General features: G+C 39.9%; 3 protein-coding genes across 4 annotated transcripts; 2 read left to right on the top strand and 1 right to left on the bottom strand.

The window, feature by feature from the left end:
* Positions 1–4,635: 4,635 nt before the first annotated feature.
* Alg9 (alpha-1,2-mannosyltransferase Alg9) lies at positions 4,636–15,115 on the top strand. Of its 2 annotated transcripts, XM_089733105.1 has the most exons (10): positions 4,636–4,882; positions 4,975–5,051; positions 5,624–5,790; positions 6,286–6,472; positions 7,357–7,556; positions 8,013–8,290; positions 8,495–8,652; positions 9,553–9,737; positions 10,480–10,695; positions 11,874–15,115. In XM_089733105.1, exons 4-10 carry the CDS (start codon positions 6,345–6,347, stop codon positions 12,155–12,157), a joined length of 1,449 nt encoding a protein of 482 aa, XP_089589231.1. In that variant the 5' UTR covers positions 4,636–4,882; positions 4,975–5,051; positions 5,624–5,790; positions 6,286–6,344; the 3' UTR covers positions 12,158–15,115. The 2 variants fall into 2 exon arrangements, with proteins under 2 accessions (XP_089589231.1, XP_028039919.2); XM_028184118.2 differs by lacking the exon at positions 4,975–5,051.
* A 399-nt stretch (positions 15,116–15,514) lies between these two features.
* On the top strand, positions 15,515–18,387 carry LOC114250273 (tubulin beta chain). Its single transcript, XM_028184077.2, has 2 exons — positions 15,515–15,757; positions 17,087–18,387. The coding sequence occupies exons 1-2, from the start codon at positions 15,701–15,703 to the stop codon at positions 18,380–18,382; spliced, it is 1,353 nt and encodes a 450-aa protein (XP_028039878.2). The 5' UTR covers positions 15,515–15,700; the 3' UTR covers positions 18,383–18,387.
* A 908-nt stretch (positions 18,388–19,295) lies between these two features.
* On the bottom strand, positions 19,296–21,905 carry Tub4 (beta-tubulin). Its single transcript, XM_028184078.2, has 2 exons — positions 21,731–21,905; positions 19,296–20,639 (listed from the first exon to the last, which is right to left on the bottom strand). The coding sequence occupies exons 1-2, from the start codon at positions 21,785–21,787 to the stop codon at positions 19,365–19,367; spliced, it is 1,332 nt and encodes a 443-aa protein (XP_028039879.1). The 5' UTR covers positions 21,788–21,905; the 3' UTR covers positions 19,296–19,364.
* Between the last annotated feature and the right edge of the window lie 1,731 nt (positions 21,906–23,636).

Raw genomic sequence — 23,636 nt, 5'->3', positions numbered from 1 at the left:
TGGCGACCACCCTCCAACTAGAGTCCGCCGCCAAATAGCCTAGCTGTGTTCCGGCGTGTGGGTTGGAGAGCCAGTTCTATCCCTTCCCTTTCCCCTTCCTTGTTGTGGGTGAGTCTTGGTGACGCCTGGAACTTGCGGAGCAGACGTGCGTGCGAACTCACGGGGCGTGATTGTTTGACGGGGGTATAGGGAGACCCAGTGAAACGGTACCCGCTGCCGCCCGCCGGTCAGTAGGGGACCTGAACCCGGGTGTCTCTACTAAACTCCGCCCCGGGAAGCTGTCCCGCCAACCGGTGTAAAATTCTGTCGTGCGGTCGTCGTGCCGGAGTCGGAGACCGGAGTGGATCCCGGCGATCGCACGCAGAGTGGACTGGGGGCCCTTCCATGCCCTGCGTCGGTCTCTCACGCAACCCGTGGTCGAGCACGTACTATGTTCCGCGCTTCATTCGGGTGTTGCCTCGATCTCACCTCTAACATCCTACCTCTCCTTATCCTACTCTCCGGAAATATAACAACTTAATTAATGAAGTCGAAAAAAAAGAAAAGGGTTTTACAGGCGGCTCCCCATTCCACATTTAATGTGGATTTCAGCAATGTCAGGGGCCTACATAGCAACCTTGACGCCGTACACCACCACCTTGAGACGGCGCAGCCTGCCCTGCTTTTTTTAACGGAGACGCAGATATCTGCTCCGGATGATACCTCATACCTTGAATACCCCGGCTACGTATTGGAGCACAACTTCCTGCGTAAAGCCGGGGTGTGCGTATTCGTCCGGGCTGATGTCTGTTGTCGCCGTCTTCGGGGCCTCGAACAACGGGACCTGTCCCTCTTGTGGCTGCGCGTAGATCACGGGGGCCGTAGCCGAATCTACGCGTGCCTGTACAGGTCCCACAGCAGTGATGCAGGTTCAGCTCTGTTTGAGCATGTGCAAGAGGGGACTAACCGCGTGCTTGAGCAGTACCCATCTGCGGAGGTGGTGGTTCTTGGAGACTTTAACGCTCACCACCAAGAGTGGTTGGGGTCCAGAACCACTGACCTCCCGGGTCGGACTGCCTACGATTTCGCCTTGGCCTACGGCTTCTCCCAGCTGGTGACACAGCCCACCCGTGTCCCAGATATCGAGGGGCACGAGCCTTCTTTGTTGGACCTTCTGCTGACCACAGATCCGGCCGGATACAGTGTGGTGGTCGACGCTCCGCTTGGATCGTCTGATCACTGCCTTATTCGTGCTGCCGTACCACTCTCTCGTCCTGATCGTCGAACGACGACCGGGTATCGAAGAGTTTGGCGGTATATGTCAGCAGATTGGGATGGATTGCGTGAATTTTACGCATCCTACCCATGGGGGCGGTTCTGCTTTTCATCTGCTGATCCTGACGTCTGTGCGGACCGTCTTAAAGACGTGGTGCTCCAGGGGATGGAATTGTTTATTCCCTCCTCTGAAGTGCCCGTTGGGGGTCGCAGCAGACCCTGGTATAATAATGCCAGCAGGGATGCTGCACACCTCAAGCGGTCCGCATACGTGGCATGGGATAATGCCAGGAGACGTCGGGATCCTAACATCTCAGGGGAAAGGCGGAAATATAACGCCGCTTCCAGGTCCTACAAGAAGGTTATTGCCAGGGCGAAATCGGAGCACGTTGCTAGAATTGGCGAGCGACTGAAGAGCTATCCCTCTGGGAGCCGTGCTTTTTGGTCGCTCGCCAAAGCTGCAGAAGGTAACTTTTGCAGGTCTAGTCTCCCACCACTACGCAAGTCCGATGACAGTCTGGCCCATAGTGCGAAAGAGAAGGCTGACCTTCTGGTCAAACTCTTCGCCTCGAACTCGACTGTGGACGACGGGGGTGCCACACCACCGAACATCCTCCGGTGTGATAGTTCCCTGCCGGAGATCTGCTTTACACAGTGTGCAGTCAGGTGGGAACTCCGACTCCTGGACGTCCATAAGTCGAGCGGGCCAGACGGCATCCCTGCAGTGGTTCTGAAAACGTGCGCCCCTGAGCTGACGCCTGCGCTAACGCGTTTGTATCGCCTCTCTTATTGCACTAACAGGGTTCCGTCTTCATGGAAGACTGCCCACGTCCACCCTATCCCCAAGAAGGGTGACCGGTCGGACCCATCGAGCTATAGGCCTATCGCGATAACTTCCTTGCTTTCCAAGGTGATGGAGCGAATAATTAATATACAACTCCTGAAGTATCTGGAGGATCGCCAGCTGATCAGTGACCGACAGTACGGTTTCCGTCACGGTCGCTCAGCTGGCGATCTTCTTGTATACCTTACTCACAGGTGGGCTGAAGCCTTGGAGAGCAAGGGCGAGGCTCTTGCTGTGAGCCTTGATATCGCGAAGGCCTTCGACAGGGTCTGGCATAGGGCACTTCTATCGAAGTTACCATCTTACGGAATCCCCGAGGGTCTCTGCAAGTGGATCGCTAGCTTTTTGGATGGGCGGAGCATCACGGTCGTTGTAGACGGTGACTGTTCTGATACCATGACCATTAACGCTGGCGTTCCACAAGGCTCGGTGCTCTCCCCCACGCTTTTCATCCTGTATATCAATGACATGCTGTCTATTGATGGCATGCATTGCTATGCGGATGACGGCACGGGGGATGCGCGATATATCGGCCATCAGAGTCTCTCTCGGAGCGTGGTGCAAGAGAGACGATCAAAACTTGTGTCTGAAGTGGAGAACTCTCTGGGGCGAGTCTCCGAATGGGGTGAATTGAACTTGGTTCAATTCAACCCGATAAAGACACAAGTTTGCGCGTTCACTGCGAAGAAGGACCCCTTTGTCATGGCGCCGCAATTCCAAGGAGTATCCCTGCAACCTTCCGAGAGTATCGGGATACTTGGGGTCGACATTTCGAGCGATGTCCAGTTTCGGAGTCATTTGGAAGGCAAAGCCAAGTTGGCGTCCAAAATGCTGGGAGTCCTCAACAGAGCGAAGCGGTACTTCACGCCTGGACAAAGACTTTTGCTTTATAAAGCACAAGTTCGGCCTCGCATGGAGTACTGCTCCCATCTCTGGGCTGGGGCTCCCAAATACCAGCTTCTTCCATTTGACTCCATACAGAGGAGGGCCGTTCGGATTGTCGATAATCCCATTCTCTCGGATCGTTTGGAGCCTCTGGGTCTGCGGAGGGACTTCGGTTCCCTCTGTATTTTGTACCGTATGTTCCATGGGGAGTGCTCTGAGGAATTGTTCGAGATGATACCAGCATCTCGTTTTTACCATCGCACCGCCCGCCACCGGAGTAGAGTTCATCCATACTACCTGGAGCCACTGCGATCATCCACAGTGCGTTTCCAGAGATCTTTTTTGCCACGTACCATCCGGCTATGGAATGAGCTCCCCTCCACGGTGTTTCCCGAGCGCTATGACATGTCCTTCTTCAAACGAGGCTTGTGGAGAGTATTAAGCGGTAGGCAGCGGCTTGGCTCTGCCCCTGGCATTGCTGAAGTCCATGGGCGACGGTAACCACTCACCATCAGGTGGGCCGTATGCCCGTCTGCCTACAAAGGCAATAAAAAAAAAAAAAAAAAAAAAAAACCTATTATTTTAATTTTTCTGTGCAACTCTCATGTTAATTTTACTGTCATCGTAAAATTATCATTAATTTCCAGTGCAAAGATTAATTTTTTTTCAACTGCCGTAATTGATAGTAAAAATATGAATAATTATTTTTGATGTTTAGATAGCTATCAAAGATTATAATTTAAAATAATAATATTATTTTAAATAATCATTATCTATCATTATATTCGTTACTTTAATAAAGATTTCTTTATTAACCTAACACATTTTTATTCTTTATAACGCTTTCGATTATCAATATATCCCCGCACACTTATAGAAGATAGTTATTTTTATTGAACTAAAAAAATGTTTCCTAGAAATAACATATATGGCAAAACTACGTTTGCCGGGTCAACTAGTAACTTATAAATTAATGAAGCTTTAATTTTTATGGAGATTAAGTAACCAGTCTTTACTACATCTTATTATTCTGTAGCAAAAAATCCTGATCTATTCAGAATATCGATTCTGCCTTTCCATAGAGCGATGTCAATCGATTCACCAGTAAACGACGCTGGAAAGTTCGATTTATCTTTTATCGTCTTGTCTTTGATCTTTTTAGTAAACATTCTTCTCTAAAATGTTGAACTTTAGATAATATTAATTTGCGGTAGGCAGCGGCTTAGCTCTGCCCCTGGCATTGCTGAAGTCCATGGGCGACGGTAACTACTCACCATCAGGTGGGCTGTATGCTCGTCTGCCTACAAGGGTAATAAAAAAATAAAAATACCTAAAGAGAAGTGAAATAAAAAAATAAGCAGATATTAATCACAAGTCAAACCCGCGAGCCGAATGATAACTTTTTTGCCAAAAAAAACCAGATACTATTTTTTTTCTCAACTGAGATAAGTGAAGTAGTTTTTTAATTGAGGAGGAAATACTGAATTTTCCTAAAAATCAGTTACTTCAAAATTACTTTAATGTTGTGTAGAACTCATTGAAACAGTATATTAATCTCTACTTTTCACTGTTTGAGATTGACTGCGGCGACTACTAATCGATTTATTGATTCAGTAAATCGATTAGGAGTGGAGCTTTTCTGTTCAATCAAATCAGATCCGAAAATACAAATCGCCTCATCCCTATATTCAATGGAAAATTGGAAAATTGGGGTGTTTTTCTACGAAGTTTTTAGTATTTTTATTTTGATGAAACAAAGAAGAATTTTTTCAACTTCGCAAATGTACTAATAAATAAACCCGCAATGCCGCTGACCGTACGACAAAGAAGTATTCACAATAAAAACGGTGCTAAAAGAGCAGCCAGTTTCAACAAAGGAAAACGGAGACCTAGCGAAGGGTAAGAAGTGCAAATTAAACACAGCTATTAACGCCAAGGCTTAAAAAAATTCTTATTTTAAACTAATAAGCGCAGCTTTCACTTTTTTAAAGGTTATAATTTTTGCTTGCTCTTCAAACAAATATTTTCTTCGGACGCATTTTGGCTTGAATCCAGCTTACGCACAAAGGTAAAGACCATTTCTTAACGTTAATTAGTCATGGAATAATATTAAATCGTTTGTTTTATAACTGAAAATAAAAAATTTGAAATTTTGTATTTTTGTTTGTTTTCCGTGAAATAAAACTACATCTCCGATTCCTTATGAAATTATAAAATGCCAAAATTAATTTACTAACGAATTCAAATTTGTCTAAATTGGTATGACATATCCGACCTCATCAGTAGTTATTCATCAGTAACTTCTAGAAGTCTTAGTGTTGTTCTTAACTGAAAATGTGTCTGAAGCATCAATGTATATAGGTAACTGCTGTAACCATTAATTTATTTCCTCAGAGCATCATCATATTTTAACAGGGAGCACTTTAGCATTTCAATTTTTGTAATATAATAAAGATAAATCTACACCAAGTTGGGTGCCAAACTTGGTGTAGATTTATCATAACATCTTATTTTATTTTTTTGTCAAGAACTTAATTTCTCAATTTCCAATGGCTGTTCACTTTATGTCCCTGAACAATTATGTTTCATGAAAAAATGTATTCTCAAATTTAAAGGTTTCATTATATTACATGATTTCAGAGATTACATTGTCACAAATGCCCCAACTGATCTCCGTAGTATCTCATACCCCGGTGGAGCTGCAGCTTTAAGTTTATTACTGACTGCCAGAATCATATCTGCGATCTGGAACCATATTTCTGATTGCGATGAGACATATAACTATTGGGAACCTTTGCATTATTTGGGTATGTTCATTCATTTCTATAAATTAATATAGTTTTGATTTATTGGAGCCAAAAAATGTGACCATTAATGTCTCTAATGTGTGATGCCAGTCTTAATTTGCTTCAAAGAATTACTATGATAGAATAATTTATGTTAGGTAAAGTCTGGCTCAGTTCCTGGTACTGGTATCTTTTAGTAGCGGTATCAGGGAACAGGTAACAGGGAAGATCATATTGTCTTGAATAAAATAAAAATTAACATTTCATGATTGCATTGATAGCGAATTAGGGAGGACGGCAGGGAGAAATCAGTGGCAAACAAATAACTCTTATCTAATTTTATCTAATTATTTTTGACTGTGACAACAAAACCAACAATAAGGCATACATTGATTAAAATAAATGTGAAGATAAGCTGCAAAAGCTTCTGATGTGCTGTTGTTTATATAGTTTTATAATTTGACATTTTAATCAAAACTAGAGAGATCCTGTAATAAATTAAAAAATATTCCACAGTGTATGGTCATGGACTACAGACATGGGAATACAGTCCCGTTTATGCAATCAGGTCTTACATGCCACTGTTTTTGTTTGCTGTGCCAGCGAGAATACTGTCCTACATACTAAATCCAGTGTCCATTTTCTATGTGTTGAGGATAGGCCTTGCTGTTCACACAGCTGCAGCTGAATTCATGTTTTACAAGTAAGTGTGATAATGTCTTTGTTGAAATAATATTCTGCTATGGAGGATCATGATACGCAAATACACAACAGATTCAACATTTCAGTAAACATGTCGTATTCTTGCATTAAAACTGTATAATCTCAAAACTTATAAATTTTACAGGAGAATGTTTTAAAGGTTTAATATGTGATATTTTTAATATTAATCATCTTTACAACATTTATTTTTAATTTTTTACCAGTTATATTATCTATCTTTTAAAGTAAAATAAAATTATGGATTAATTTTGTTAATGGTAGTAAAAATATAAGTAAACTAAAAAAAAACTAAACTATGCTCTTTTCACAGTCTTTATGAGAAAAATACTGGTGATACCAAATGATTCTATATATTAACTCAATTTCGAATATTTTTGGAAATTGTACACTTTTAATGCGATAAGACGATGTGTCAATTTCTGGGCCATGAACCAAATTGTTGCAAAAATAATGCTAACATGTTTTTTCATAGAGGTGAAGGTGAAAGTAACCCCTCACCAGTCATGTTATTGTAAATTATCCTCTTTTCTTTCTTTCCTTTTTTTACCCTCTGCTGGGGTATACGGCTCGACACAAATTGTAAAAATTTGTAAATTAAAATCTAATTTATAGCTACAAAAATATTTTTGCTTGTTACTTAAATAACTATGATGGCAAATTGTTACATTTACTCAAAAACTGATTATATTGCCTGAAGAACGACATTTTACTGCGCCATCAAAATAATCGGGTTTTACCATTCATTGACATTTAGTGTAATGAAATTAACGAAGAAGACTCTTTAGACTAGTGGGGTATTATACTTTACAGTACGCCATATACATTTACCCGCAAATGATAAAAACACAACTTAATACTTTTCAGGGCTGTGTGCCACGAATTTGGTGTACATGTTGGCAGACTATGGCTGGCTATGACGCTACCGGCGGCTGGATTATTTTCTTCCAGTACTGCGATGCTGCCTTCTGCATGGAGCAATGCCATAGTGAGTGGAGCACTTGCATGCTGGTGGAGGAAACGATACCAATCTGCAGTGTTCCTGACTGCTGTCACATCACTGCTCAGTAAGATACAAAAATAAATAGAAAAGGAGAATGTATATATAATCTATTTAAAGCTTTTTATTTCTGAATATGGGCATACAAGCTAAATAATCTTTTATATTTTAATAATACCATAATCTTGGGCTATAAACTTGGAAAACTTAATGTCATATTGTATATACTCAGTCTAACTATTGTATATACTTTTCCTACATTAAAGTAGGAATGCATTACTGTTTTGCGGTAGAAATACACAGAAAGCTATGTTTTAGGAAGTTTAGTTAAAAAGTTTACTACTTAGCTATCATAGAATTAAAGAAATCCAGAAAGAGTCATGTATGTGTAATTTACATAATCAACTATAAACAAGTCCAAAATCACTACATTCAAACCATTTCTCCACTGACCAAGTAGACTAGCAGACTCTCTTTCATTCTTCATGATTATATTCTATTATCAAACTTCTTTTGTCCACAGGCTGGCCATTCACTGTACTCCTTGGAATACCGATAGCGATAGATATGCTAGTACTAAAACAGAAACTCAAAGAATTTTTCACATGGTCTTTCCTCTCACTTATCATCATTCTGGTACCAACTGTACTGGTGGACGCTTGGTATTACGGACGGCTAGTCATAGCACCATGGAACATTGTAGCCTACAATATATTCACAGAGCATGGGCCGGATCTCTATGGGGTTGAACCCTGGACTTATTATATTGTTAATGGTTTCTTGAATTTTAATATTGTTTGGGTGAGAGACTGTGTTTATGCTTTTTTTTTTATAAAGTAGTAAAACAATACTCCATTATAATTATCACTAAATGTATTAAACACACTTCGTTGAGTTACTCACACTTCACATATTCCATTTACATAGTACTATGACAAAAACCTTCACTCTTATGCTAAAAGTGACTATATTTTCGTATATTAGATTTCTCTAATATAATTCCAGGTGTTAGCCTTATCTAGTCCAATTCTCCTGTTAGCTTGCACAGTTCTCTCGTCCAAGTCTACCTCAAGAGCATCGTTTTGTACTCCATACTGGTTGGACTTGATGCCCTTAGGACTGTGGCTCGTTATATTTATGTTGCAACCGCATAAGGAAGAACGGTGAGTCCACATCGACTTAATAGTCATCTGTATATTAGAACCTTAGTGAGAGATCCTCGTGGTAAGGTATGTCCAGAGTGATAGGTTCAACCACCTGCCTATTTCAGACTTTTTTTTTATTGAAGTGAAAACTTCTTTAGAATCGTTGTGATTTCAAACCGGATGCAACGGAAAAAACGACAGGTAAGAGACACAAATACAAAAATGTGTAGGATGAAGCCAGCCAAGAATGAGACAGAAATATACATACTATTTAATACAGCGCCATCTGTGAGATTTTTTAATACTAACGTGTGTATGAAAGCTCTTGTAGTGAATTTTAATTTAGGATTATACGTGAAATTAAAATATCAATTCACAGAGGGCGCTACCTTACAATTATTTACTAATGACAAAATTTTACATATACTTAAGACGTTTAGGATAATTGTATTTTAATTTTGGAAGGTTTCACTTCTACCACGTGTGAATTGCACGCATTTTGTTTTTTTTGCTTGGATGGGTGGATGAGCTCACGGCCCACCTAATCTTAAATGGTTACCGGAGCCCATAGATGTCTATAATGTAAATGCCGTCACCCACCTTAAGACATAAATTGTAAGGTCTCACTTTTAACAGTACAACGGCTACCCTGCCTCTCAAACCGAAACGAATTACTTCACGGCAGAAATAGGCAGGTCCTACCACCAGTTATTACGCAAATTATAATTTTGCGGGTTCGATTTTTATTATGTACACGAAGTCAATCATCAATATTTGTCGAGTACGTATTTCATTAGAAAAATTGGTACCCGCCTGCGGGATTCGAACACCGGTACATCGCTCAACACGAATGCAACGGACGTCTTATCCTTTAGGCCACGACGACGTCGAATACCAAATTTGTAATGTAATTTTCAGATTCATCTACCCGGTATACAGTTTGATAATCCTAGCTGGCGCCATAGGCTTGGACTGTGTTCAGAAAATGAGCTTCGCAGTTGGAACCGAACTGTTCCGCTGGCGCAGAGAACGGGAGAAGAGACACTACCTCTCCTACACCGGGACCATCATGGTGTTGTTCGTTGGCGTGGCTGGACTGGCTGGTGAGTTGACTACAGTAATCCCCTCTATAACACGACGGTAGATTGGTTCCGCGTTATAGGAAACGCGTTGTAGGTGAATTCTCGCATAACGCGCTCGTATGACCCCATATAACGCGTTATGTACAAATATAACATATATATATAATACATTTGTACAATACAACCAATGTTTTTACAATTAAAAGACTAGGAACAAAAATTTAATAAATTAATTTAATTTAATTTTTAACAACACAAATGACACAATGTGCAAACGTACACGGAATTAACTATGAAGTGTACAAATCATTATAAACTTCACCGTACAGAAATATATATAATGCGAAATCCCCGCGTTATATGGGGAATACTCGTGTTACACGAAGGACTGAAATCACGTAATATGAAAATGCGTTATAAGAGAACCGTGTTATAAGGGGGATTATTGTACCTAGTTTTTTAGCGAATTAGACAGTTGCATACGGAAAGAGTCACTAGAATGTAGTGTCGTCAGCCACAAAGGCTGTTGCCGAAAATCTATTTAAATAAAAGACCATGTGCCCTTGAACTCTAAAAGTTCTGCAATCCTGGCAACTTTAAACATTGTATTTTTAAACCATAGCCTCTCTTTCAATAATTAAAATCGTATTAGTTATTATAGAATTTGTCATAATTTTGTTTTGTTTCTTAATTAAGATATCGATTTTATTAATAGTTTTCTATCGCATCCCTATTAAAATATAACAATATTTCACCTCTCTAGGGTTGTCACGTATAACGGCGTTGTACACAAACTACCAAGGTTCACTGACGATTCTACACAATTTACCTGCAACGGAAACGGAAAAAGTAGTGTGCTACGGTAAAGAGTGGTATCGTTCACCATCCAGCTTTCACTTGCCATCAGGATACAAAATGAGGATTATACAGAGCGAGTTCAATGGTCAAATGCCGGCTCCGTACGCTGACACACAGAATGGTAAGTGAAAAGTGTTTTGACAAATGAAAATTTGTATCGGGCAAGGTAGATGATAAATGTGTACTGTGATTAAATGCCTTGCACTTCTGTTGACTGAAATTGATTTATACACACCCCTAACAAGCTCAACTGGATTAGTTATTGGACAATTTACATTTAGTTGTAATAGTTATAGTCATAGTCTTGATGTTAATAGTTAGTGACTCCAACAGATGTACCACTTGCAGTTTGGATTCAGGATCTTTGTTAAAATTCATATTGGGTTGGACGTTGATGTTTGCTTCTGGCACTCAATCACAGAAGGATATCCTAACTTGAGGCCATTCAATGTAAATACAAGTTTAATTAATTATGTCAGAACCCACACGGGTTGGTACCACTGTCTTGCTTATTTCTGCCGCAAAGCAAATCTATTTTCTCAAGATGGGTTGAGCTGTATTTACGTTGTAGCATCTACGGACACCTTTCAGTTACATGAGATGGGCAGTGATCCACCTAGTGCAATTGTTATAAATATGTTCATTGCGCTTAGTGCGAGTTTTTTAACGTTCTCGTTCGCTTAAAAGTTAAATCAAATTTGTATGGATTTGAAACGTTTGCCTACGTTTGCCGCTAGGGGCGCTGTTTCAACAGCATACAAAGGAGAATGACCAAAAGTCGTCTAGCAAAGTTGCATGTTGTAGAATCAAAATAACATCGAAATAGTTTCTCATTGTTTTACAATCAAATTCACTACAGAAATGTTTTGTACAGGACCGGAATTATGATTTTAAGACTAATAGTAAATCAACCTTTTATTACGCTACGACGATTATATGTTTTGTTTATGAACTCTTGAGTCTTCTGTAATTCTGTAATCATGTTGATGCTTGAGCCTCTGATAATGAGAAGTCGGTGTATGAAAACTATAATTAATATCTTTTGTTTGTGGGCTTAATATTATTTATAGGTCCGTTTTGGTCTAATTACTTGAAAATCCGGTTAATTACGGTGAAGCGAAGAACACTTTTATTCGACAATATATAAAGCGTAGTCTATGATAACTAAAGATTTATTGTGCTACAACTTAAGACGGAATTCCATACATATGTGGTCATTGTCCTTTGAGTTACTTTTACGCTATCGGGAACGTTAAAAAACTCGCACTAAGCACACTGAATGGATAATTTGTTTCACAGCATCACGCCTCATTCACCCGTACCTCAACGACCAGAACAAAGGAGATAACAGCACGTACTACAAGCCTAAGGAGTGCCACTACCTGGTCGATTCGGACTTGAGCAAGCCTTCGAAGCTCCAACCGGCTTACCACAAGGACCCCAATTGGGAAGTCGTGGCCTCCGCATCAATACTAAATGCGGAACGATCAAACAGAATACTGAGAGCTTTCTATATTCCGTTTTTGACGACGAAGAGTTGCGTGTACGGGAACATGTACTTGCTGAAGAATAAATCCTTATAGGGCAGGGCGCGCGCGTGGGGCGGTCAGAGACGCGACAAGCTCGTGGTGTTCGGGCTGGCGCACAGCCCGGCCGATTATAAAGGGTGGGCCCTGAAGACTTTTCATCCTAAAGTGTACAAGTTCAAGAATTACGGAACCCTCGTGGCGTACAAGCGCGTGTGAATCGTGAACGATATGAACTGTGCTTGTTGTTGTATAATTGTGCTTTTAGAAGTTTAACACGCGTATTTTGATATTTTTACATTAACATCTTTTTATAATTGTTGTGATGTAAGTACACACTTTTTTAACATAAATACATTTTACGTGTTGCTGTACGATGAGATCGATAAAAATTATCGATAAAATCAAGACAAGTAGAAATTACTTACAGGCCGCTATATTACAAAAATATGACTAAAAAGTAAAACTTAAAAGACCTTAATCAATGAAATGGTGTATAAGATTTAACGATACGAGAAGTTTAAATAGAATTGGTTAGAAAAGTCAAACTAAAAGTTCCTGTCTGCCAATAGATGGCGCTGATTTCAATAAAACTAGCTGGTTAAGAAACTTTGTGTGAATGTATTTAAGGATTGGTGCTTTTCACGTGACTGTTAAATGTTGCGTAAAGAACTTAGTATTTATAATTAGATCTTTTAGCATATGTACGTGTGATCTGTAGATTAGCATTTTATATGTAATATAATGATCTGTGCATCAGCTCCTAGGGTGTCAGAGATATGTTCGTGAATACAGTTGAGTACGTATTTTTTAATTTTTTTCTTGCTGAGATGTGTGGACGAGCTCACAGCCCACCTGGTGTTAAGTGGCTACTGAAGCCCATCTACATCTACAACGTAAATGCGCCACACACCTTGAGAAATAGTTCTAAGGTCTCAGTATAGTCACAACGGCTGCCCCACCCTTCAAACCGAAACGCATTATTTCTACACGGCAGAAATAAGCAGGGTGGTGGTACCTACCCGCGCGGACTCACACGTGGTCCTACCGTCGTTAGTGCGTCTTTAGCTTTAGCCGTCGCCGCCGTGAAGCGACAGACTCGTGACCCTGACCGAGAGGCTGTTGACCCTAAAATTTTGTACTCTGTATGTTGTTGAAAGGTCTTTAACGTATCCGCGAATTTTTGGCGGGAACGCGAGGAGCGAAGTTGTGTGATTTGTTTTATTTTGTCTATTTAGTGTTTCTTCAGGTTTAAATGGGTAATAAACGGTGGTTTATTAATTGTTTACTATCTGTGAAAGTGCAAAAATGTGGGGAAATGAAACAAAGCCGCTGGACGTAACTTCTCGGGTTCCTCCAAAAAGTCCACGGAAAAAAATCTCGGTAAATAACCACCATTTTACTCAGACTATATTTCATCCCATATCATCTCATCTCATTTCATTTAATTTCACTCCATATTATAATTTTTCATAAAAATAAGATTAAAAATTAAATCAGATAATAATCATCTGAGTTCATCGATAGCACAATACATTGAAATAAATAATATAATAGTTTAAAAAAACTAAAAAAAATACACAAAAAGCGTGGGGTGCTTTTCAGTATAATATCGAAATACGTCATAGATGTCTATGGGCTCCGGTAACCACTTAACACCTGGTGGGCTGTGAGCTCGTCCATCTATCTTAGCTCTTGGATGAGTACGCCAAAGATGCGCTGTAATACCAAAACAACTTTTTTTTTTCTTTTTGTCAAATGTTTAAATGCAATGATAACTGCATTATGCAACTGCTCGATGCATTTAATAATGTTAATTCAAAACTAGTCAAAGCTAGTAAATTAAAAAAATATTAATATTACTTAATTAATATTACTTAATATTAATATAAATATTAATACTGTTAATTGGTTTTGTTATTTTCTATCATAGTGTAATGGCACTGTAATGCAATGGGTTAGTTCGCTCGTCGAACAATCAAATCATTTTTGAATACGCAACGATATTAATATAAATGAAAGCGTAACCAGAAAAAAACCTTGTAATGAAAATATGTGGTTGAATGTATTTAGTTAATGAAACTATTCATAATTTTATTTGTGGAATTTGAATACAGTTTCTTATTTCTCCGTACAGGAATACGGTATGTATTGTTGACAATACGTGCGTTATTAATAATTCATAACCACTGCCACGGTCGAATTGCTACTAATTTTATAAACCTGTGTGCTTAGTGCGAGTTTTTTAAAGTTATTGATAGCGTAAAAGTTAACCCAACTTTGTAAGCAGTTGAAACAGCGCCCCTAGCGGCAGACGTAGGCAAACGATCCCATTCCATACAACTATGAGCTAACTTTTACGCTATCGAGAACGTTAAATAACTCTCACTAAGCACACTGATGTTCCAATACAAGTCTTGATTCTTTCTGTTTATTCAATAGGGATTCAATATGCTCCACTATACCTACTATTGTGTTGCCTCTTTTTATTAGTGTACCGTAATATAGACTCACTATATTGTCCCCAATCAATTAAGTTAAATCATAATATCGAGGGGTGACATGCTATTGGGTTTAAACGACATTTTTTGAAACATTACAGGAGATATGTTTAAAGATTAAAATATCATAGCAAAAGAACTTTTTCAGCTATTTGAATAAAGTAAACTTAATTGAAGTTCAATTAAAGACATCGAGCTGTTGACGCTGAGACCAAATAAAAGGCACCTTTAATTACAAAGATAAATGTCGCTTAAAACAAATAGCATTTCGTCGATCGATCGAACGTTTTTCAGCAGTAGCAACATCAAAAGTGAAACCAGCAACACTGGTAAGTGATGTATTTAAATGTCAGCTGTCACTTGAGATTCTGATATTTTTTTTTCATTTTAACTGATCGCAATGGAAATATTAAAATAAATATTTATAAATCCTAACATCCACCTACATTATTTTTGTAATTATGGATGCATGTTGTAATTTATTTTGATATGTGTAAATAAAGGTGAATAAAAATTGTGAGGTTTTATTAAAAATTAACATGACTATGATTACATAGACTAATATGTTAATATCGAGGCACGGTGATAATATTTATTATGCTTTTAAATTAAGCTGGCACAGGTTACCAGGCTGCTCTTGTTAGGGCTAGTGTTAGCAAATTCTTTCAGGTTGAGCACGTGAGGTCACATACTCGTTCACGCAAAGATGAAATAGCCCGTTAAGCTATCAGCAAATAGGTAGGGGAAAAATAGACATAAAAGGCGCACAGGTTGAAGACCGGGCGCCATATTTTTTTTGGATGTAAAATACAGTGCTGCCTGGAATATGATAACTGCTCACGACTGTCAAAGCTGGTAACCCTTTTTTTAATTTTACGCAACGAACAGCTTAAGATATTAAATCTACAGCTAAAATTCCATAGCCATAGAGACAAAATCGATAGGGTCGCGAAACAAAATGTAGACTATTATTATTTACATTTTAGCTTTAAGCACATGTAGACGTTTTATTTTTGTGTTTTTTGTATTTTTGTTTTATTTTAAAATTTGGTTCTTCCACAATTATTTTGGATAAATTCTTTGTTACTAATACACGAGAATGAGAGAAATAGTTCACGTACAGGTCGGGAGATGTGGGAACCAGATTGGCTCGAAGGTAAAAAAAACCATTATAGAATATTATACATATTTGACAATTCAACCCTTGTTCAACCTGTACCGTAAGCATTGTCTATTGAATATAACATGAATAACGTAACCTACCTTCAGACATGAGATCGTAGTTTTTTTTCTTCACGTAAAACTGCTCCAGGCAAGGATTTTCTCATGTGTTATGGTCACCGCGGAAACGTTCATAGGTTATTATTACTATCATAAATATACCAGTTTGGAACTGAATCTGGATCTTGGTTGTTATAGGAATAGCTTCTTACTGGTGGTAGGATCTCTTGTGAGTCCGCACGGGTAGGTACCACCACCCCGCCTATTTCTGCCGTGAAGCAGTAATGCGTTTCGGTTTGAAGGGTGGGGCAGCCGTTGTAACTATACTGAGACCTTAGAACTTATATCTCAAGGTGGGTAGCGCATTTATGTTGTAGATGTCTATGGGCTCCAGTAACAACTTAACACCAGGTGGGCTGTGAGCTCGTCCACCCATATTTGCAATAAAAAAAAAAACTATTGTAGCTTACGAACTATATCGTTCAGCGCTAATGTCGCTGAGATATTTTGCCCTACCTATTCGCTGGTAGCCTAAGGACGGGTAAGTGAGCTCACGGGTTCAACCTGAGAGAATTTGCTATCCCTAACAAGAGCAGATCTTCGCAGAATCTACCACCGGATCGGACTTACGACTCACTGAAAACATCCAGCAAGAAACTCAGTAGGTTAACTTCGCTGAGAAAACATGTCCAGTGGCACCAATAATAAATTCTTTATTCTATAGAACATATTTTGGCGAAGAATATCACAATCTTATTTTAATTGTCACAAAAGCACCTACAGTTTGATTGAAGTTAATTGTCGGGATTGCTTTTATTAACGACTATTATGAAGTCTTCTAATTTATCATGAAAATATCAATAAACTTCTTACAATATTTCCTGAACTTGACATTAGGATATTCTATAATAGAAGATTAAATGTCGAGGGGGGAAAGGCTAAAAGGTTTAGGCGACATTATGCTTAACACGCGACATTTATCTTTGTAATTAAAGGTGCGTTTGATTTGATATTAGCATCAACAATTCTATGTTCTTAATTGAACTTCAATTATGTTTACTCCATTCAAATAGCTGAAAAAGTTTTTTGTTATGATATTTTTTCCAAATTTTAAACTTTAAATGGCTTTTCTGTGAACTTGCAAAAATGTCGCTTATACCAAATAACGTTTCATCCGTCGATATATTTATAGTCGATTTTTATACATTACGATATTTACTTGCATTAATAATTAAATATATTATCATAGTTAATTGTTTTCCAGTTTTGGGAAGTGATATCTGACGAGCACGGAATCGACCCCTGTGGCCGCTACCAAGGAGACTCTGATTTGCAACTCGAGCGGATCAATGTCTACTACAACGAAGCGTTTGGAGCCAAATATGTTCCTAGAGCTGTTCTTGTAGATCTCGAGCCCAGTACCATGGATTCTATTCGAGGCGGACCTTACGGCTCTATCTACCGTCCAGATAACGTAGTCTGCGGTGCCTCAGGCGCAGGCAATAACTGGGCTAAAGGACATTACACTGAAGGGGCAGATTTACTTGAAACAGTCCTCGATGTGGTCAGGAAGGAAGCGGAAGGCTGCGATTGCTTGCAAGGCTTCCAATTAGTCCATTCTCTTGGAGGAGGTACAGGATCAGGCATGGGCACTTTGCTGCTCGCTAATTTAACCGAAGAATACCCAGATCGAATCACTGCTACATACTCAGTGGTTCCAAGTCCAACAGTTTCAGACACAGTCGTTGAACCATACAATGCCACTCTATCCGTGAATCAATTAATAGAGAACTCAATTCAGTCTTACTGCATCGACAACGAAGCTTTGTATTACATATGCCACAGAACGTTGAAGCTCATGACGCCTACGTACGGGGATCTGAACCATCTGGTGTCTTTAACGATGTCTGGAGTGACAACGTGTCTGCGGTTTCCAGGGCAACTTAACGCGGATCTACGTAAGCTGGCCGTCAATATGATACCCTTTCCGAGGCTGCACTTCTTTATGCCCGGCTTTGCACCGCTGACGTCAAGAGGTAGTCAGCAGTACCGCGCTCTCACGGTACCAGAATTAACACAACAAATGTTCGACGCAAAGAATATGATGGCGGCTTGTGATCCTCACCGCGGTCGCTATCTTACTGTAGCCGCCGTCTTCCGGGGAAGAATGTCAATGAAGGAAATAGACGAGCAAATCCTTAACGTGCAGAAAAAGAATAAGGACTTTTTCGTCGAATGGATCCCAAATAACGTGCAGACTGCGGTTTGTGACATCCCGCCCAGAGGAATGAAAATGTCCGCGACATTCATTGGGAATACAACCGCGATCCAGGAAATTTTCAAGAGGATTTCGGAGCAGTTTGCAGCGATGTTTAGTAGAAAAGCTTTCCTACATTGGTACACAGGCGAGGGTATGGAGGAGGAAGATTTTGCTGAAGCTGATAACAATGTCAGTGATCTGTTATCGGAGTACCAGCAGTATCAGGATGCGACCATTGACCAGGAGTTCGAAGACGAAGAAACAGTAGAAGAGCAAAACGACGACAGTGATGAACAATAATCAAAATTTGAATGTTTGTGAAATAATATCATTATATTCCGTGTTGGATAAAAACTAAAACGTTTCAATCTATGGGCTCTTTGATTCATACTATACTAGCGCGCTCACTATGTTAGCGCAGTGATTAATTGACAGGGACAGAACTAGGATGAGGTCTCAATATTGCAATATAACCAGTGGATTAGTGACCCCAATATATTAACAGCATGCCATGCAATGCATTCGTAAAAATACTCTCCAGGCTGAGCTTCTGCTCGCCCACATGTCCTGCTGAAACTCGAAACGCTTTCGGATCACAAGTGGTAATCCTTCCTTCGTAAAAAAAAGTAAAATGTAATTGTTGCATCAAAAAATTATGACCTGGGTACTGTATCTACATAAGAAACGGCCCATTTTACAAAAAGCGGGGGGTAATCGGTGACCTTGGGGTAACCAAAATAATTTTGAATATGAATTTTAATAATTGGTTTTGGCCAGGCTGAGCGAGGAGATAACACTCCCCAAATCCCAAAATAATGAATTGTAGTCAAACTCACGAAGTCTATCGAAACTAACCTTAGATTATCTTAATTCAGTTTATTGTAATCACCTGGCCATTACAATGAGCCTACCTGGTGTTAGGTTATCACTGGAGCCCATATACATCCAACTATCATACGCCACCCACCTTGATTTTTCTAAGTCTTTTCTAAGTACAACGGCAGCCCCTCCCTTCTAACCGAAACGCATTGTTTCACGACAAAAGCAGGGGTGGTATTTACCCGCGCAGACCCTCAAGACATGTCACCAGTAAAGGCGTCACTAGCTTAGGACAACCCTCCACACCTCGTAGACAATGAACATAGCGGATATTAACGTGACCACGTTAGCTCAAACTAAACGCAAATTATTTAAACACCCATTTATTAAACGTTTAAACAAATTAACAAACATTACGCCTAACACTAAACACCAACAACTTACAAACACTGAACAGGACAATTCACTCTTCCTCTACCTCTTCATCAAATTCCCCTTCATCATCAGCCGTGGCATCTTGATACTGCTGGTACTCCGAAACCAAATCATTCATGTTCGATTCAGCCTCCGTGAATTCCATTTCATCCATACCCTCCCCCGTGTACCAGTGCAAGAAAGCTTTTCGTCTGAACATGGCTGTAAATTGTTCAGAAATTCTTTTAAACAGCTCTTGGATAGCTGTGGTGTTTCCGATGAAGGTGGCAGACATTTTGAGTCCACGAGGTGGAATGTCGCACACGGCCGTCTTGACGTTATTGGGAATCCATTCCACGAAGTAGCTGCTATTTTTGTTCTGTATATTGAGCATCTGTTCGTCCACTTCCTTCATAGACATCCGTCCACGGAAAACGGCAGCGACGGTCAGATATCTACCATGGCGAGGGTCACAGGCAGCCATCATGTTCTTGGCATCAAACATTTGCTGCGTCAGCTCCGGCACAGATAGAGCTCGATACTGTTGGCTGCCACGAGAGGTCAACGGTGCAAAGCCCGGCATGAAGAAGTGTAACCTCGGAAACGGAACCATGTTAACCGCTAGTTTCCGCAAATCAGCGTTCAGTTGTCCCGGGAATCGCAAGCACGTGGTCACACCAGACATCGTCGCTGAAACCAAATGGTTCAAGTCCCCGTACGTTGGGGTCGTCAGCTTCAAAGTTCTGAAGCAGATATCGTAAAGCGCCTCATTGTCTATACAATAAGTCTCATCAGTATTTTCTACCAATTGGTGGACTGATAGCGTTGCGTTATATGGTTCTACTACAGTATCAGAAACCTTTGGACTTGGTACCACGGAAAACGTGTTCATAATACGATCTGGATACTCTTCACGGATTTTGGAAATCAAAAGAGTCCCCATACCAGATCCAGTACCTCCTCCCAGAGAATGAGTTAGCTGAAAACCCTGCAGACAATCGCAGCCTTCTGCTTCTTTTCTAACTACATCCAGCACGGAATCAACCAGTTCAGCCCCCTCAGTGTAATGTCCTTTCGCCCAGTTATTCCCCGCCCCAGACTGTCCAAAGACGAAGTTGTCCGGTCGAAAGATTTGCCCAAACGGCCCGGAACGGACGGAGTCCATGGTCCCAGGCTCAAGGTCCACCATCACAGCTCGCGGGACATACTTGCCCCCTGAAGCTTCGTTATAGTAGACATTGATGCGTTCAAGCTGCAGGTCGGAGTCGCCGCTGTAAGCGCCCGTGGCGTCAATGCCGTGCTCGTCCGAGATTACTTCCCAGAACTAAAAATAAATAATGTATATCAGTGGCTTTTTCAAATAGGTAAAATCCTATAAGTCTATTAATCAGTTATCTCCGCTTTTTTACGGGTGCCGGAACGAAAACAGAAATTAGAACATCTAATATGTTACAATATTGTATTTATGATAGATTAATGCCTGGACTCCGTGGTTCCCGTAGGCTTAGCCACAGATACTAAACACTAGCCAAACGAACCAAAGACTTAATATACAAATTAACATTCGCAACCGAGGATAATATAATATGTATTAAACGGTAGGCAGCGGCTTGGCTCTGCCCCTGGCATTGCTGACGTCCATGAGCGACGGTAAACACTCACCATCAGGTGGGCCGTATGCTCGTCTGCCTACAAGGGCAATAAAAAAAAATAAGATGCATTCCAATCCAGTCATAATTTGACCATAAAATACGAAATACAAAAACCATACTCTTGGAGGGTTTCTGAAACAACGGGACGAGGATAAATTACAGAAAATTTTGCTCTGTAATACATTTGGTTTACTGGATAAAAAAAATCGTCAATAAATTTAAAAAGTACACTTTTCTAAATATGAACACAGAAAAACGACAATGTTTAAAATCATACTATTTAGAAAACGACCAAAAAAAACTAATATTAATCAAAAATTAAAATGTGGGCTTTGCATTTTGTGCCCTTTGTGTTGCGGGACTACTATTGCAGAGCGAAACAATTCAGAAATCTGCTAGTGACGGCAATAACCAGTGAATCCAGATGTCTGGGCTATCGAAATAGGTACTCAGTAGAAATAAGAGAGAGGGCTCGAGGAATTGTTTAAAATTATCCCCACAATTTTACAATCGCACTGCTTGTCGGCTTGGAGCGGAGTTCGGCTTTACAGGAATGCATCCTACTATTTTTAAGCAATGCGCACAGCTCTGTATTGCTGTTTCCCAGGGATCCTGTTACCACGTGCTGTTAGGTTAAGGAATAAACTTCTCTGTGCTTCTCTCTTTAAGTCCTTAAAACGAGGCTTGAGAGAAATGCACAATAATAACGGCTTTGACCAACGACCAAGCGGGCAGTACACCAAGATTTTATTCACATACGTACCTTTGCTCCGATCTGATTCCCGCATTGACCCGCCTGGATGTGGACGATTTCCCTCATGATTGCACTAAAAATTTGGAACCCCCCGAATCGAATATTAAATAAACACTTTCGAGAATTTGATCATGTAAAAAAAAAATTAATATAAAAATGCAATGATTTTCCTACAAGAGTTGCATCACACACGAAATTTTCAATTAGAATGAGTTTTGAAAAGGAACGTTCTGTTTCGTTGTTTTTTCATGGAATTAAACATATTAAATTTAAATTTGACATAAGATTTTTAGCCAGTGTCTTAATATTTTGGAAACAAAACTTTTTGTTAGATGTGTATACTTTTTTGAAAATTCAATTAATTGAGACTTTGAGTTTGCGATATTTTGGGCACATTGCCAGAAGGAGTCCTGCCTATTTCTGCCGTGAAGCAATAATGCGTTTCGGTTTGAAGGGTAGGGCAGCCGTTGTAACTATACTGACACCTTAGAACTTATATCTTGAGGGAGTTCATATAGAGTCCCATCTTTCTTTCGCCGTAAAGTCGTGTTTTATGTAATTAACATCACAGTTGAAATAATATAAATTTTATTGATGTGGCGGCATAAACAATTCTAGCTAATTATATTATATTAGTTATTTAACACATTATAAAATATTTTTATGTTTTAAATATTTGGCGGTAAAAAGGTCCCGTGTCACAGACTATATTCTTTTTCCCACATCTCGTGCGTTCCGGCTTACGCATCATAAAAATGTGCGTTCATAAACGCCACAATCTCAAGGTGGTGGCGCATTTACGTTTTAGATGTCTATGGGCTTCAGTAACCACTTGACACCAGGCGGGCTGTGAGCTCGTCCACTCATCTAAGAAATAAATTAAAAAATAAAACCTGGAACGGCTGATGATGGAAGGCAACTCACCTGAAAATATGTGTCGACTCCGCACTTCACCAAACGGTTCATCGTGTGAAACGGATTTATTGAATGGCTGAAAAAGCGTTACGGAGTCACGACAATCAGCAGTGAGAGTATGATTAAGAAGAAGAAGAGACTTTGATATCATATCTCAACGTATCAGCATTGATATTGTGATGTTAACGTGCCGACTATTACAGTACTAGACTAGTAGGCAGACGCTTGTTTGTGGTAACGGCTTCTCATAAAGTAGGTCTCATGCTCGGCCGCTGTCAATTGCAAAAAAATCTAATTGAATAATCCGTTCAATTTCGGAACCATTTGCTTGATAATTCCACGACAGAAAATACTAGTAGGTATTAGTTACTTCAGGATAAATTTAGTATGCAGATGTAATTGTCATTATTGAGTCAATAAGGTATCGTAGGTTAAGTGTCTTCTGCTTTTATTTATGCCCAGTAATCAATCAATAAATTGATTAAAATGTAAAACAGTAAGCCAACTCTGCACCTACATAGGTACTTACGAAAGGAGCTGCTACATCCTGAGCTTGTCGCAGGCAGGCGACTTGCGTAGATAATTTTTTTTTTATTGCATAGATCGGTGGATGAGCTCACAGCCCACCTGGTGTTAAGTGGTTGCCGGAACCCATAGACATCTATACCGTAAATGCCGCTACCCACCTTGAGATATAAGTTCTAAGGTCTCAGTATAGTTACAACGGCTGCCCCACCCTCCACGGCTGAAATAGGCAGGGTGGTGGTACCTATCCGTACGGTATCAGAAGTCCTACCACTAGTAATGCGCATGATGTACAAAATAGATATATACCTACCACCATACTAGGTAAGCAATGAGTAGGGTGTCTTCTGCCTATGTTATAACTATATAGGTAGTGATTATATTGCCTACTTCTGCCGCAAAGCAATCGTGCCTTCCGGTTTGAAGTATAGGTAACTAAGATTACTCGGCGAGTGGTGGAATTCAGATTGTAACT

Source organism: Bombyx mandarina, chromosome 15, assembly GCF_030267445.1.
Source record: "Bombyx mandarina strain Sakado chromosome 15, ASM3026744v2".
Lineage (NCBI taxonomy): Eukaryota > Metazoa > Arthropoda > Insecta > Lepidoptera > Bombycidae > Bombyx > Bombyx mandarina.
The sequence above is the reverse complement of the archived record's forward strand: the minus strand, read 5'-3'. Positions and strand labels throughout refer to the sequence as shown.

Coding starts and splice junctions, on each gene's coding strand:
- Alg9 (XM_028184118.2), top strand. CDS start 4,788: ATGCCGCTGACCGTACGACAAAGAAGTATTCACAATAAAAACGGTGCT. Junction 8,653..9,552: donor CAACCGCATAAGGAAGAACG/GTGAGTCCACAT, acceptor TGTAATTTTCAG/ATTCATCTACCCGGTATACA. Junction 10,696..11,873: donor GTACGCTGACACACAGAATG/GTAAGTGAAAAG, acceptor TTTGTTTCACAG/CATCACGCCTCATTCACCCG.
- LOC114250273 (XM_028184077.2), top strand. CDS start 15,701: ATGAGAGAAATAGTTCACGTACAGGTCGGGAGATGTGGGAACCAGATT. Junction 15,758..17,086: donor GGAACCAGATTGGCTCGAAG/GTAAAAAAAACC, acceptor ATTGTTTTCCAG/TTTTGGGAAGTGATATCTGA.
- Tub4 (XM_028184078.2), bottom strand. CDS start 21,787: ATGAGGGAAATCGTCCACATCCAGGCGGGTCAATGCGGGAATCAGATC. Junction 20,640..21,730: donor GGAATCAGATCGGAGCAAAG/GTACGTATGTGA, acceptor ATTTATTTTTAG/TTCTGGGAAGTAATCTCGGA.